The 16048-nt window shown below is 28.7% G+C and overlaps 2 protein-coding genes across 2 annotated transcripts; both read left to right on the top strand.

Moving 5' to 3' along the window:
* The first annotated feature begins 321 nt into the window (after positions 1-321).
* On the top strand, positions 322-5846 carry LOC103572401 (toll-interacting protein). Its single transcript, XM_053741806.1, has 6 exons — positions 322-587; positions 654-827; positions 2502-2635; positions 2712-2916; positions 3860-4039; positions 5589-5846. Exons 1-6 carry the CDS (start codon positions 540-542, stop codon positions 5697-5699), a joined length of 852 nt encoding a protein of 283 aa, XP_053597781.1. The 5' UTR covers positions 322-539; the 3' UTR covers positions 5700-5846.
* Positions 5847-6852: 1006 nt separating this feature from the next.
* On the top strand, positions 6853-14200 carry LOC103574746 (DNA repair protein complementing XP-C cells homolog). The gene is made up of 5 exons (XM_008554255.2): positions 6853-8995; positions 9424-9629; positions 9693-9957; positions 11491-11659; positions 13505-14200. Exons 1-5 carry the CDS (start codon positions 6950-6952, stop codon positions 13909-13911), a joined length of 3093 nt encoding a protein of 1030 aa, XP_008552477.1. The 5' UTR covers positions 6853-6949; the 3' UTR covers positions 13912-14200.
* The last annotated feature ends 1848 nt before the right edge of the window (positions 14201-16048 follow it).

The raw sequence follows: 16048 nt of genomic DNA, 5'->3' as shown, positions 1-16048 counted from the left end.
TTGCTGTCAAATTTACCGCAAATTCGGACTGCAAATTGATGGCAAATTCAAGCAGCAAATTGACGACAAAATCGAGCAGCAAATTGATGTCAAATTCAAGCAGCAAATTGATGACAAATTCGAGCAGCAAATTGATGGCAAATTTTAACTGATTTAAACATCAAATTACCATCAATTTCTAGTTAAAGTGGCTATTAGGGAAAAAGCTAACGAAAAACAAGCCAGGTCATTTGCGACGTTTTAAATTTCCCGCGCTGATCATGCGTACAAAAATATAAACACAGCTGACGATGTTTATTATTATATAAAAATGGCGCTTATTATTATTCGTCAATCGTCATCGCCAATTACCTGTTAAAATACGTCATAATTATTAGCTTATTACGTATTAAAGTACTGTCAATTTGTCTACATCATAAATACGTATAAATTTAATTAATTTATTTTTACAAAGATCATTATAATATCATTAAACAATTTACTATTTGCTGATATATAGTAACACTCATTTAAATTTTAAATAAAAATATATAAATATAATGGAGACTGCTCAACGATCACAACAACATGAAGAATGGAAACAAAGAGTAATTATGATTATTATTAATATTTTTAATTACCTCATTTAATTTTTATTACGGTAATTTATTTAGTCATTTTTGGGACCATTACCACAAAGTTTTTTACGATTGGACGAGTCATTAAATCCGCAGCAACAACAAGAAGCTGCTGATAGACAAGCAGCATTAGCATTACAACAATTACAAGGTGGTCCTGTACCGACAATTGATCCAAGAGTTGGAAGACTCAGTATCACTATTGTCCAAGTAATTATTGTTATTATTTTGTTTTTTATTAGTCTGAGTCAAAAGACAAATTCCAGTTCGAACCTCAAAATACTACGTGAGGTATTTGAGGAATAAGTTGGACGAGATTAAGAACTGTGTGGAAAGTAATTCCAGTTTAGGCCTCAATGTTGTAGTTACGGGCAATTTTACATAATTGAGGGCTAAACTGGTATAAAAAAAAATTATGCGGGGACCTCAAAATCCTCATAATATAAAAAAATTTACTGCTACAGATTTAGGCCTCAATTTCTCAAATGACGTAACCTATGTGGGTTCCCTCACATTTTTTCGTAAGAAATAAATACTTTAGACCGAGAATCTCAAAAAAATTGACCCAAAAATAAATAATTAATTACAAATTTGCAGAAAAATTACCGGAACCTCTATTAAATATAACAAATGAAAATGAATATTTATTTTTATTTATATCCATTCAAAAAAAAATATAATGGTTACTATGAGAAAATAGTTAACCGAAAGAAAATTTAGTATACATTTTTTCAATCAAAATACAAAAATTTATTGAGGACAAAATGTTTGATATTGTATTCTATATCGCGTGCCAAAAAGTAAAAGGGCGTATACCAATGTATGCGCCCTTTTACCTTTGCAAAGGTAAAAGGGCGCATAAATTTTTTTTTCATCGCCAATTGATTAGTAAACATTTTCTACGCTTGAAAATCACATATTGTTTTCCTAAAGGTAAAAGGGCGTATGTCTTTAATTATGCGCCCTTTTAGCTTTAGGAATTTGAAAATTTTGTGACCAAAAGGTAAAAGGGCGTATAAATTTTTTTTCTAAAAAATTTATTAAAAAGCTTAACCGAAGTCTCAAAAAAAAAAAAAAAAAAAAAAAAAAAAAATGCTGCAAATTGTATGAATGTTATTTCATTTCACAGTTAATTATTAGAGTTTATAATAGTATTTTAAAATTTTTATACTAAATTGAAAAAAAAAAGAAAAGCAGAAATAACCGGTTCATTTAGGTACGATTCCTATACCCTCTTCCTCCGTGTCTGTCGCACGTACTTTGGATTTTTTTTTTTTCATATATTCTGATTCATGACGGATCCATAATCCAAAACACTGATTAAAGAAAAAGTCAATAAATTTTTATTTTTTATAGTCGTTATGAAAATTTTTTATTCAATTGAAAATTTGATATTTTCATTTTATTTTTTTTTTCAGTTATTTTATTTTTAATAAATTAAAAAAAAAGTGTAGGAGGAGTGTTTTTTCATCTAACTTGTCTTGTGAAATTATTTGTCAGTATTTTGTATTAAAACTATAATTTTTTTTTATGCGCCCTTATACCTTTAGGCACTACTTTTCAAAAGGTAAAAGGGCTTAGCTCTTGATATACGCCCTTTCAGCTCAAGGATGCCAAAATTTTTTTTTGCAGATCTTTGCGTTTCGAAAAATTTCAAAGCTAATGGCAAAATAAAATTTTTTTATACGTCCTTTCAGCATAATTCCCTACTAATCTGTAGCAATACGCCCTTTTACCTTGTGGCACGCGATATATATCATATATTTATTTATAATAATTATAAAGATAATCTAAATTAAAATTAAGAAAAAAATTTTTTTTTTTTTATTAATGCATTTTTAATCAATAAAATAATCTTTTAATTAAAAAAAAATTAATTAATAGGCAAAACTAGTTAAAAATTATGGTATGACCAGAATGGATCCATATGTACGTCTAAGAGTCGGTCATTCAATTTATGAAACACAAACTGCATCTAATGGAGGAAAAAATCCACACTGGAATAAAGTTATTCAATGGTAATTATTTATAGAATTGATTCGTTAAGTTAATTACTTCATGAAATATTTATTTATTTATTTACTTGATTTATAGTTGGATACCACCTGGAGTTAATCAAATTTATGTTGAAGTATATGACGAGTGTTCATTTACAATGGATGAATTAATCGCTTGGGGACACATTGAAATACCCGCATCTGTGTTGCAACGCGGTGAAACACATGAGGATTGGTATATGTTGAGTGGTAAACAAGGCGATAATCAAGAAGGAATGATTAATCTAGTCTTTAGTTACTCGGTAATTATTATTTATTACGTAATTAGATAATTTTATGAAGTAGGAATTCTTTTGAATGAAAGTAGTAGGATATTTGGATACCTGATGAAATTCTGCGTTGAATGAGTACCCACAACGGTATATTCCAAAAAAATGATATTTCAGTAATTTTAGAGTAATTAAATTTTTGAGAAAATTAATTATTAATTTTTTTCATCCAAATATATTGATGTGGGTACTCAAACTTCATAGAATTGAACTACGAGTTTACCTCTACTACTTATTTCACATTTTTTGGACTTCAGTCCGAATATTAATATTAGTATTGATTAGTATATATATATATATATATTTTTTTTTTTTTCAAAATTTTTGGGATTTGATGAGTCTATTTGTATAACAGATAAAATGCTGCTTAAAATGAGTACTCACAACGATATGTTCTGAAAAAATGGTCTTAGGATAATTTCGATAGTAATTGAGTTTTTGAAAAAATTAATTATTAATTTTTTTGATCCAAATATATTGATGTGGGTACTCAAACTTCACGAAATCTCTCAATTATCAGAACCATACGAACCTTTTTACATTTAATTCAAATTTGAATAAAGTATTATTATTATTATTATTATCAATTAGCAAATTTTTTTTTTGAAAAAATTTTTTTTCAAAATTACTCGAATTGTATGTAGTCTATAAAATTCTTAAAAGAGTACCCACAACAATATATTTCAATGAAACAATAAATACATAATTAATTAAGTAATTAATCATAATAACTAATAATCATCATTACCAAAATATATTGATGTGGGTACTCATTTTACGCAGAATTTCATGACGAAGTCAAATAAAAATACACTTTTTTTTTTACACAAATTTTCAAAACAAACAATTCAAGATTAGTTTCCCCTATTCATAAATTTGAGAAATAAATTAATAAGCTTTTGTTTTTATTATTTAGAGTAAAGCTGGTCCTTATTTAAGTGGACCGCCAGTTGTCATGGTACCTTCAGCAACGTCTAATTTAATGTTTGGAATGCCTGGATACGCTCCTGTAAATGTTTATACGGCACCACCGGTTGCTCAAGTTGCTGCGCCTATTCCAAGTTCTTTACCTCAAGCTGAGGAAGAACTTAAACAAGTAATTTATTAATTAGTCTCCAATCCTATTCTCTCACCCGTGTAAAAAAAAAAAAAAAAAAAATTAAAAAATATGCACATGCAGAAAATTGAGAAACTAAGGTAAATGTCCCAATACCGGAACGACGAAGGGTATATGACTGATTTTTATCGTTTTAAAAATATTCAAATAAATTATAAACCAAAATAATTTATTACATCATATAGAATAGACATTTACCAATTCAAAAATAATCAAATTAGTTCATTTTTCTTAAATTTAATATAAAAAAAAAATTTTTTTCTATAACACCCAAAAGACCAAATACCGGAACGCTGAAATAGCCTTGTCCCAATACGGGAATTCGGTTGTCCTAATACCGGAACAGTAAATAAAATAAGTTATTTTTTGCATTTATTCATGGTGAAAATATTAATAATTATTAAATAATATTAATGTAAAACGAGTATGATTGTAGCAGACATCAGAGAACTTTCAAATTATAAATAAATAAGATAAATAATTAAAAAAATAATATTTACAAAAAAAGCACTATTAATTTCAAAATTTTTTGAATTCGCATTTTTTTAAATTTTATATTATTAATTATTTACTCGATTTATTAATTATTTTAAATTTGTCTGATGTCTGCTATATCACACCCATAATGTAAAATGTATTTAAAATTTTAAAATGATTGAATATTCAATGAAAATAAATATTTTGAACTAAAGAATAGAAACAAAATAAATCATTTGAGGTTATACTAGAAAAATAATTTAAAAAAAAAAACTAAAAACAAAAATTTATTTTTTATGATTTAAATTAGAGTTTATCTATATTTGATGTATTTTTTATAACAATTATACATACTGCATTAAATATTAGGGCTCCAGTAATAATTAATATTGTACTTGATTTAGCCAGTCAATAAAACTCACCGTTAATGTCTATCGATAACATTAATATGATTGGCTGTTCCGGTACTGGGCACGGGTTCATTTTGGTGTACCAATAGACGAACAGTAAAATTAATATAATAATACTATTTTTTTCATATTTTTAATATGTTTTCTTGAATTTTATGTCATTCAAGATGCATATACAAAAAAAAAATTATTGAAAAGTAATTCTATGGATTTTCTATAAGCTTAAGACCATTGACTGATTTCTTAGCAAAACCATTAAGAGACATGAAAAACCCATGAATCCGAGACTATTGCTCTAATTAACATTTTTTTTTCATATTTTAAATATTTTTTAAAATTTATTTTATATCTTATTTTTTAACTGAAAGATTAAGGTTTCAAATAAAGAAAGTTTTATTTAGTTTCATCGCGTACGAGTTGAAATATAATATAATGATTATCAAATCGTTCCGGTATTGGGTCTTGTTCCGGTATTGGGACATTTACCTTATGTATAAATATTGCAATAACTCGAAAAAAGTTAGGAATGGTCTCAAATTTTGAAATTCGACATGTCAAACTTTTTCGATATTTTTTTATTTTTACACGGGCACTGTAATTTTAAAAAAATTTTATTAATTAATAAAATTATTTTTTTCCAGATTGCTGAAATGTTTCCGAATATTGATAAAGAAGTTATTAAATCTGTTTATGATGCAAATAATGGAAAAAAAGATATGACTATTAATTCATTATTGCAAATGACAGAGTAGTTATCATCTTATGTTTTTTATTGCCCAAAAAAAAAAATATAATTATTAATTTTAATTAAAATTAAAATTTTTTTTTTGCTAAATATTATTCAATGCCATTGTTTTTATTAATTATATACGTAAATTGAATGTAATATATTATATACGTGTACATTACACTGTAATATCTTTTCACAAAGTATTATAAATGTTATTAAATATATTGATATAATATATATTATATTAAAAAATATATATATGATAAAATTAAATTATTTTGGTTTTAAAATCTTGGAGTCGCTGAAAATGGAGATAAAAATATTCTAGACGTAAAATTTTTAATTTTCGATTACTTAGAGAATTTTTTTTTTAATTTTCTAGCGAGAAAAAAATTATTTGAATAAAAAATTGGAAGTTTTTTAAACAAAAAATTATTTTAAATTTTTTAAAAATTTGATGGTAAATTTTTATGTTTAAGAGATTTTTTCAAAAATTTATTTTATAAATTTTTTGCATGGTTTTTTACTCATCAATTTTTAATTACAAATTTTTATTTTTAAATTTTATAAATTTGGTAAATTAATTTTTTTTTTACAGACTAAAAATTTATGAAATTTATTAAATAAAATTTTATAAATTTAGTAAAATTGATTTTTGATATTTTATTAAATTGCCTACAATTTTATAAAATTTTACAAATCAATTTTTTTTTTGTAAAACTAAAAATTCATAAAAATATAAAAAATTAGAAAATTAAATAAATTTTTGTAGAACCACTAAAAATATTAATTAAATAATTTTTTTGACAAAGATTTCATAAAATTTTACATAATTTTCAAAATTTAGTCTTTGATTTTAATAAATTTTTTTTTTTCGTGAATCATAAATTAAAAACATTTTTTAAAAATGCAATAAATTTTCCGAATTTATTTTGAAAATTTCATGTAACTTTGTTAAATAAGATCAGATAAAATTTTTAAAAAATTTTTGAAAATATTTTTATTTTTTCGGTAACGATCTAAAAATTTTTCAAATTTCATTGAACGCAATTTCTCAAAATTTCATCACATGAAATTCAAAATTATTAAAAATTCCCGCTATTTTTTTCAAAAGTTCCGTTTTTATCAACAAGCGCTGACCTACCATCTTCCCGCCTCTACTCACGTGCCATCGCTGTACGCGGTTATGTTTACACCAGCAACTCAAGTTCAGTGTCAGTGTTTATAAACAAGATTTAAATATCAAAAAAATTTTAATGTGAAAAACAAAAAATGTCATCCGAAGATGAAAGTTCCGACAGCAGCAATGAGTTCCTGGTACCGGCCTCCAAGATCGATCTCACCAGTTCATTTTTTTCATCACCGACATCAAAACCAACTGCATCAACCTCGAAATCACCTCGAGTAAAGGTAAGATCTAGAATAATATCCAGTTCATCAGAATCTGATGATGACATCACAGATACTTCCGCTTCCAACGCAGACCTTCTGCTGGAAGTAATGAAAAATCTCGAGAAACTAAATAATATTAATGTCGACCCGTCAGCATCAGCATCATCCTCATCGGGATTAGCACCCGCGGTGACCAAGTCACCAAAAAAGCAAAAATTATCAACCGAAATAGCCGACCTCTTGCTAAAACATGAAAGTGGTCTAGGTTCCTTTGATCATCAGTCAGATTCTTCTGGTTCAGATGCTGAACATGAAGTTCAGAAGAACCAGGAGAAACCTCCTGACTATTCAATTCCCAAAGAAGGAGTCAATATTACGCTTCCAGGAACCGGGCTCCCGGTTTTTAATCGTAAGAGAAAAAAAATTGACTTCGAAGCTCAGTTGATTAAGAGAATGAACGCTAGGGTTCGTTCTAATCAGCTATTGGTTCATAAAGTTGGTCTCCTTTGTTGGTTGGCTCATGGTTTCCATCTCAACCAGCAGATTAATGATCCCGAGGTTATGTCGATAATGTTGTCATTAATTCCGAAAAATAGTTACCCCAAAGGGAGGGTTGATATAAAATATGTCCAACAATTTACTAAATGGTTCAGGGGAACGATTAAAATAGAATTTAATAAGGAGAACTCTCCCGTTACTAAAGAGATTTTGGTTAATAGGTTAAAGGACAAGAAGGTGAGAAATTACAGGGAATGGGTCTTGTTGTTTATTGCTGCACTGAGGGCGATTGGATGCAATTCCCGGCTTGTTTTGTCTCTTTGTCCTCCGGTGATGAAACCAAGATCGGATCAGCTGTTTCGGGTTAAGAAAGAGGAGGGAGGGGCCAAAGAGACCAAAGCTAAGAAGGAGAAAGTCGAGGAGGATATTGGAATTAGGCTTTTGAATGCCAGAGCTAAAGCTAAGGGAAGAGGAAGAGGAAGGGGAAGAGGGAATGGAAGAGTTTGTGAGAATAGGAAGGATTCAGTTGTTGGGAATTCGAAAGTTGCTGATAAGTTGGCGAAGGAAGAGGCGAAAAAACGGGCGGCTGAGTTATTGAGGGAGAAGTTTGCGAGGAGTAAGGAAGGAGGAGTAAAAAAATTGAAGAGGAATGAGGAGAGTAAAGAAGATACTAAAGGAAAGGAAGAAGATGAAGATGGAGAAGATTTTAAGGGAGGAGAAAGAGGGAAGAGATTAAAGAAAAGTGAGGAGGTTAAGGAAGAAAAAGGGGGGAAGAAATTGGATGAAGATGGAGAGGAGAGTGAGGAAGAAGGAACAGGGGGGAAGAGTTTGAATAAATTGAGAAATGAAAAAGAGACGGAAAAAAAAAGACTTAAGAGAATGAAAAGAAGTGAAGATATTAAAGAGGAGAAAAAAATTAAGAAGGAAGAGGATGCAAGTGTTGAGGAAAGAAGTGAAGGGTCGAGATCAATGAGATCGAGGTCTAAAAAGGAGGACAATAAAGTAGGAAATAAAAAGATGTCTAAAAAGGAAGAACGGGAAGATAAAAAAAGATCAACGAGAAGTAAAAATAAGGATAAGAAAGAAGAGGTTAAAAAAATAGACTTTGATGACGAGGATGAGGAAGAGGAAGATGGGGAAGAGGAGGGGAGTGATGACTCGGAAAAAGAGTTTAGTGAGAAGAAAAAATTAGGGACTAACAGGTTAGTTAAGGAGGAGGTTAAAAAGAAGAGTTGCGTGGATAAGGACGAGGGTATAAGTGATAAGAGTAGAAAAGTATTATCAAGTGATGAAGATGATGAAGAAGGGGAAGTTATTGATGTGAGAGATTCGAGGTATTTATGGGTTGAAGTTTATGTCGAAGATGAAGAAAGTTGGATAAGTGTTTCAGTACCTGATGAAAAAGTCCACTGTGTATCTGATATTTATGTGAGTATATTTTATAATTATTTTTTACACTACTAAAAAATCCATGTAGGAATCTTGTTGAAATATCTATGTGCACTCCCACACTGCATTTTCACAAAGTATCCCATAAGAATCAAGCATAAATGCATAAAAATTCTTGTGTGATTCACCATAGGTATGATTCCACAGTATGGATTCCTATATAAATCTATACTTTTCTACATCTATACTAGACTGGGCCAAAAAAATCGACTATTTTTTTTTTTTCGATAAGTTAATTTTTTTGACCCACCCTAATCTATACCCATAGATTCTTATGTAAATCCATACTTTCTCGCATGGATTTCTATGAATTCCTATAGAATCCTACATCGATTTTTTTTATTGGGTAATATAATTTAAAATGCTATATTTTGTTGGATAAATTTTGTTTTTACTGATTTGATTAGAAAAAAGCACCATCACCAGTATTATATGTAGTAGCATGGAATTCAATAGGAACAATAAAAGATGTTACAAGACGTTATTGTCCCCATTGGTTAACAGTAACACGAAAGCAACGTATTGATCAAGAATGGTGGTCAGATACATTATCACCCTGGGTGGAAAGTAATAGTGCATTGTCCAGAGCTGAAGACGAGTCATTACTTACTATGTAAGCACTATCTAATATTTGGTTCAAAGCGTTATATTAACAGAGTTATATTTCGAAATTTAGGGAAATGGAACAGCCATTACCAGATAGTATTTCTAATTATAAAGGGCATCCGTTGTATGCATTGGCGAGGCATTTACTTAAATATGAAGCGTTGTATCCACCAGATTGTGTACCAATTGCTCATTTGAAAAATGGCGAAGCTGTTTATTCGAGGCATTGTGTCCATACATTGAGAAGCCGCGAAACTTGGCTGAAGGAAGCGCGTGTTGTTAAACCAAGTCAAGTGCCTTATAAAGTTGTTAAAGCTATGCCTAAAATGGACAAGGTAAATTTTTATATTTCACATATTAACCCTCGCGGACTTGGAATCACAGTGAATTCACTTTCACCGTAATTTGACGGTGTATTTACGGTGATTTCATAGTGAATTCACAGTGATTTTGTGCCATTTTGTCATTGTGATTTAGTAGTCATTTCACTGTGATTTTACTGCGAGTTTACAGTAAATTTATGGTGATTTCATCATTATTTCACAGTAAATTGATGCTAATTTCACAATGATTTTACAGTAAAGTACAATACTACCTTAGTAAGTTACGACCTTACACTATTACGAATTTTCTCATTTTTACAACCCGTGCTTAACCCTAAACCACCAAAAAAAATTTTCGAACTACCTGAGACCCTCATACTACATTTCAGTTTCATAGTATGTGTGAGAGTATGTTTATTGTATTTTATAAAGTAGCTGATCATTTCATGAGATTTTGAGGGGTAATGTGGACATGCAAAAATTGTAAAAAATATACAATCGATAAATTTTGAGTTAATTTAGTTTATTAGACTTTAAGATAACCCATCCAGCCGTTACTTAAGTTTTAAATTAATATCAGATTTAATATTAATCATAAAACAAATGAATATTTAAAATTTCTAATATTATTTACTTAATCATTATTTTTTTTCTAATAAAACAATCGTTAAAAATTTTTTTATTTAAGAAAAAATTTATTTGACTCATTATTGCAAGTAAAATTAAATAATAATTATTTATATTGATTTCGAGAAATGAAAAATTAAATGTTACTGATAAATTTTTTTGCCTGGATTTACAGACACTAACGATCCCACACGTACATACCCTTCCTAGCTCCAGGTCAATCGAGACTAATACTTTTATTGCCCCTTAAACTATTACGACGGTCCCAAATCGTCGTAACTTACTAAGGTAGTACTGTAATGGTGATTTCACCATGATTTCACAGTAAAGTAATGGTGATAAATTTTCGTTTTTTATAAATTGACCTTTGTGCCGTAATTGCTTAGGCATCTTTTTAATTAAATAATAGGTACTATTATTAGAAACCGCAATATTATTTACATATACTGATACCATAAACACTCAGAGCAACGTTGTTAGATCACTGAAACTAACAATATGTAATTGTATGTGTGAACGTCTGTGTGCCGAGGCTTCTTAATTTTTTTTTTTATAGTAAATACTCTGACTAAAGTATACCACGCTGGAACTACCTTAAAAAAAAAGTTATGGGTTTGTTCTTTTAATTGCAATTCCAAATTCTTGCCGTTTGATTTCAATGATTTTCAAATATTCAAATTATTAATATTTTCGCGCCTTTTTTATATTAAGCCAGAGAATTTCTGAATGCACTATTAGAAAAAAAACTGCTGAGGAATTCGTAATATATAAAAAAAAACATCTCGAAATTAGAGCTCTGGATATATTTTTTTTTTTTTTATTTGAAGTTTGAAAAAAAGTAAAGTCAAGTAATAAATAATTATTATTCATAAATCTCCATTTTTTCTACTCATGGAATAATTATGATGTTAAAAATAGTTTACAGGACAATTAGTTAAAGATCAGCCTCTAGAACTATTTGGTAAATGGCAAACAAATCAATACGATCCTCCACAGGCTAAAAATGGAATAGTACCACGTAATGAGTACGGCAATGTCGACTTGTTTAAACAATGCATGTTACCCAAGGGGACTGTCCATATTGATCGTAAGTATTCTTATTTCATAGAATGTACGCTCTTCAAATATTTATTATCTATATTATTATTAACCCTCTGTACATTTTCATCAATAATAATAACAATAATAACAATAGTTATAGTATATAAGATACTATATCAAAAATTTACTGCGTAGATTCTTATGGGAACTCACACCATCCTTAGCCCACATGGGAATCTTGTTTTGATTTTTATTTAAACATTTATGGTTTACTATGTACACTGCTCACAAAAATTAAGGGATATAAAAACAATTATAAATTTTTGGGTGATTTTCAACATGCTGTAACTCGGGAAAAATGGTCGTAGAGTAAAAATAAAAAAAAGCAAATTGTAGCCCCAAGTTGCTAATTTTTTTTGTTTTCGATATTTTGCTTTTTTATCTTAGAAATTTTTCATAGAAACCCATAGTTTTCTACGTGAAATCCTTATTTTGGAATCCAGGCATCCACAATTTTCCATATAGATTTTCTATATGGAAATCCAGATATCCAAGTTTCTGTATGTTTTTTTTAAATGGGAATTCAGGTATTCATAGTTTCTTACATGGAATTTTTTTATGGAAATCCTGCCCGAATCAAAAAACAAATTATAGTTTGGACCTGAAAAAATTCAATTACTTGGATCTTTTATTTACCGGACGAAAAATGATATGATATTGGCACTCTAAATCTTCAGTGAGAATTATGAGGTTTAAATGGAAACTTTTCATCGGTTTTAAATTCTAACGAAGCTCTCAAAATCCTCAAAAAATAAATTATCGTTTTCTGGACTTAGTAAATTTTCGAGTTGAAAAAAAAACTGAATACTTACAAAAATATATATGTCAAATAAAAAAAATTCATTAATTTATTATTATTATTATTCGTTTTTATATATTCCTGGACAAACTTTTAATAGGTTTCAAAAAAAAATTTTTTTTAAACTTCTTAAATAATATAGAATACAATATCAAACATTTTGTCCTCAATAAATTTTTGTATTTTGATTGAAAAAATGTATACTAAATTTTCTTTCGGTTAACTATTTTCTCATAGTAACCATTATATTTTTTTTGAATGGATATAAATAAAAAAAAATATTCATTTTCATTTGTTATATTTAATAGAGGTTCCGGTAATTTTTCTGCAAATTTGTAATTAATTATTTATTTTTGGGTCAATTTTTTTGAGATTCTCGGTCTAAAGTATTTATTTTTTACGAAAAAATGTGAGGGAACCCACATAGGTTACGTCATTTGAGAAATTGAGGCCTAAATCTGTAGCAGTAAATTTTTTTATATTATGAGGATTTTGAGGCCCCCGCAAAATTTTTTTTTATACCAGTTTAGCCCTCAATTATGTAAAATTGCCCGTAACTACAACATTGAGGCCTAAACTGGAATTACTTTCCACACAGTTCTTAATCTCGTCCAACTTGTTCCTCAAATACCTCACGTAGTACTTTGAGATTCGAACTGGAATTTATCTTTTGACTCGGGAGGTATCCATAGTTTTCCATGTAGATTTTCTACAAAGAAAACCAGGTACCCACATTTTCTTACATGGGTTCCCAACTAATCTATACTTTCCCACATGGAATCCCATCGATTCTTAAGTAATCCCATACTTTCCTCCATAAATTTCTATGGATTCCCATTAAATCCCACATGAATTTTTTTGATAGGCTACAAAATTTCAATTTTAAAAACAAAAAAAAAACTAATAAATTTTCTGCCCGATTACAAACCATAAAGTATAGACATGAAATAATTGCGCATTGACTCCCTTTTTATTTTCAATACAAAGTAATGTAAGTATTTAATTAAAATATGTTATTTTTTTTTATAAAAGTTCCGGGATTGCTTCGTATTGCCAAGAAGCTAAAAATTGACTGCGTACCAGCGGTTGTTGGTTTCAATTTTGGGTGTCGCGGTGCGATGCCCATGACTCAAGGTTACGTTGTCTGTGAGGAACACGAAGACACTTTGCGATGTGCCTGGGAACAGGAACAAATCGAAGCCGTTAGACGAGCTAAAGATAAACGCGACAAAAGAATCTGGGGAAATTGGAGGAAGTTAATTCGCGGGGTTTTAATTAAAGAGAAAATAGCATCTAAATATGATATGAATAATTCTAATGATGATGATAATAATAGTGATGATGAGGATGGAAGTAATGATAAAAAAAATAAAAATAAAGTACCCGCGAAGCGACTTGGTAAGAATATTAAGAATAATGTTAAGAAACGTAAAGTTTGAAATTTTCTTTTTAAATTTAATTAGTAAGATTTTTTGTATGTGTGGTTTTTTACAAGCTATTGTTATTATTATTATTATTATTATTATTGTTAAATGTGAACAAACAGTTGTGTACTTAGTAAATATAATTTAAAGTATAAAAATTTATTTTTAACATTTACTATTTTCGACTTTTATGACGATGACCACATTTCTACTCAGGAAATCCTGAAAATGTCAGGAAATTATAAATATACTGGAACAAATATTCAAGAACTATTTTACTAGAAGTAAAGTTAGAAATTTATGACTAATATATGTATGAAGGTATTACAAAAAAATTTCAAGATTACATTTGAAAATTGAAAAATTATTAAACAATTTGTCGAGAGCTGAAAAAAAAGTTTAGATGCCTAAAAACACAAAAACTTGAATTTTTTAAAATTAAATCATGATATTGGTTCGAAATTTTTATCAGACTAAGGTTTAGTGTATTAAAATATAATTCCGAGAGGACGACCCATTTTTCGATGTTTTTCGATTTTTTAAGCTGCTTCAATTGCCCCCTGGTCCAATTGACCCCACTCTCCCCTAATTTAATCAAGAGATGAATTTCTGAAAATTACCTTATCGTTATTTTTTCGCGATTTTAAAAAATTCATATCTCCAAGGTTTTTGAAAATTAAGGGCTCAAAATTTAGGATTAGGTGTCTTTTAATGGGTACAAAAATATAAAAAATTCAACCAGACCCCCACCCCTCCACCCGAATATATTTTACTTGTTCCATCGCGGACTTGGAATCACTGTGAAATCACAGTGAATTCACTCTCACCGTAATTTGACGGTGTATTTACGGTGATTTCATAGTGAATTCACAGTAAATTAATGCTGATTTCACCATGATTTCACAGTAAAGTAATGGTGATTTCACAGTAAATCAATAGTGTTTTCACCATGATTTTGCAGTGAATTAATGACAATTTTACCATGATTTCGCAGCAAATTAATGGTGATTTCACCATGATTCTACAGTAAATTAATGGTGATTTCACCATGATTTCACAGTAAATTAATAGTGATTTCACCATGATTCCACAGAAAATTTATGATGATTTGCCTATAGTTTTATGGTGATTTTAGAATAGCAAAAAAAAAGTTGTTCAAACATTCTTCAACTTTTTTATGTACTTTTTTTAAATAAACTGAATATTTGTGTCATGATGGCCATTTTTAATTTTTGTTTGTATTCTTTTTTTTTTATTTCAAAGTTCTCTGAACACTTAAAAATTTTCAAGATGTGTTTTGAGAAAAATAAGTTTAATGGAAAAAATTACAAAAAGCTTCAAAGTTTGATATTATAGAATGACAAAAAAATTAAAAAATGATAGTCATTGAAAATTTTTGTTTTTTTTTTATTTGAAAAAAAAAATGATGGTAGGTTTTAATAATTTTTTTGTATTTTTTTTCCACAGAGAATTTCCAGTAAACTTACAGTAAATTCACAGTGACTTTACTGTAAGTTCATTGGAAATTCACTGTGAATTCACTATATATTCACTGTAAATTTACTGTATATTCACGGTGAATTTACTGTAAGTTTACTGGAAATTCACTGTTGATTCACTCTGAATTGGCTGTGGTACCACACTAAAATCACTGCAATACCACTGTGAGGTAACTATGAATCGACTGTGATAACATAATAAGATCACTGTGAAATCACTATCGAATCACTGTGAGATAACCATAAAACTACAGTGACCGAATGGCACAAAATCACGGTGATTTTACTGTAATTTCATCATAGTCTCACAATGTTTTTACTATAATCTCACTGTGATTTCATTATGATTTTACAGTGATTCCAGGTCCGCGAGGGTTCATTGTAATTATTATTGTTGAATTAAAATTACTTTTTACGTTTTGAAAATTCACGACAGTCGGTAGTTTCTAAATGATTTATTTTTCCTCATTCACATTTTTTTTTCAATTCAATTTAATGTTCTATTCTATGTATGAATATCGCAACTAGTCACAAAATTGATGATTTGTTGAAAAAAAAAAAATTCTGGAAAATTTTTCATAATCCTTAAAATAAATAATAAACATCAATATGTTAAAGTATGACATTACTGACCATGCAGTAACTTTAATAAA

Source organism: Microplitis demolitor, chromosome 9 (assembly GCF_026212275.2).
Source record: "Microplitis demolitor isolate Queensland-Clemson2020A chromosome 9, iyMicDemo2.1a, whole genome shotgun sequence".
NCBI classification, from domain to species: Eukaryota; Metazoa; Arthropoda; class Insecta; order Hymenoptera; family Braconidae; genus Microplitis; species Microplitis demolitor.
This window is presented reverse-complemented; position numbering and strand designations above follow the sequence as displayed.

Excerpts from the sequence above, each read along its gene's own strand:
- LOC103572401 (XM_053741806.1), top strand. The coding sequence starts at position 540 with ATGGAGACTGCTCAACGATCACAACAACATGAAGAATGGAAACAAAGA. Across the intron at positions 588-653 it reads ATGAAGAATGGAAACAAAGA|TCATTTTTGGGACCATTACC; the intron begins GTAATTATGATT and ends TAATTTATTTAG. Across the intron at positions 2,917-3,859 it reads ATCTAGTCTTTAGTTACTCG|AGTAAAGCTGGTCCTTATTT; the intron begins GTAATTATTATT and ends TTTATTATTTAG.
- LOC103574746 (XM_008554255.2), top strand. The coding sequence starts at position 6,950 with ATGTCATCCGAAGATGAAAGTTCCGACAGCAGCAATGAGTTCCTGGTA. Across the intron at positions 9,630-9,692 it reads GACGAGTCATTACTTACTAT|GGAAATGGAACAGCCATTAC; the intron begins GTAAGCACTATC and ends TTCGAAATTTAG. Across the intron at positions 11,660-13,504 it reads GGGGACTGTCCATATTGATC|TTCCGGGATTGCTTCGTATT; the intron begins GTAAGTATTCTT and ends TTTTTATAAAAG.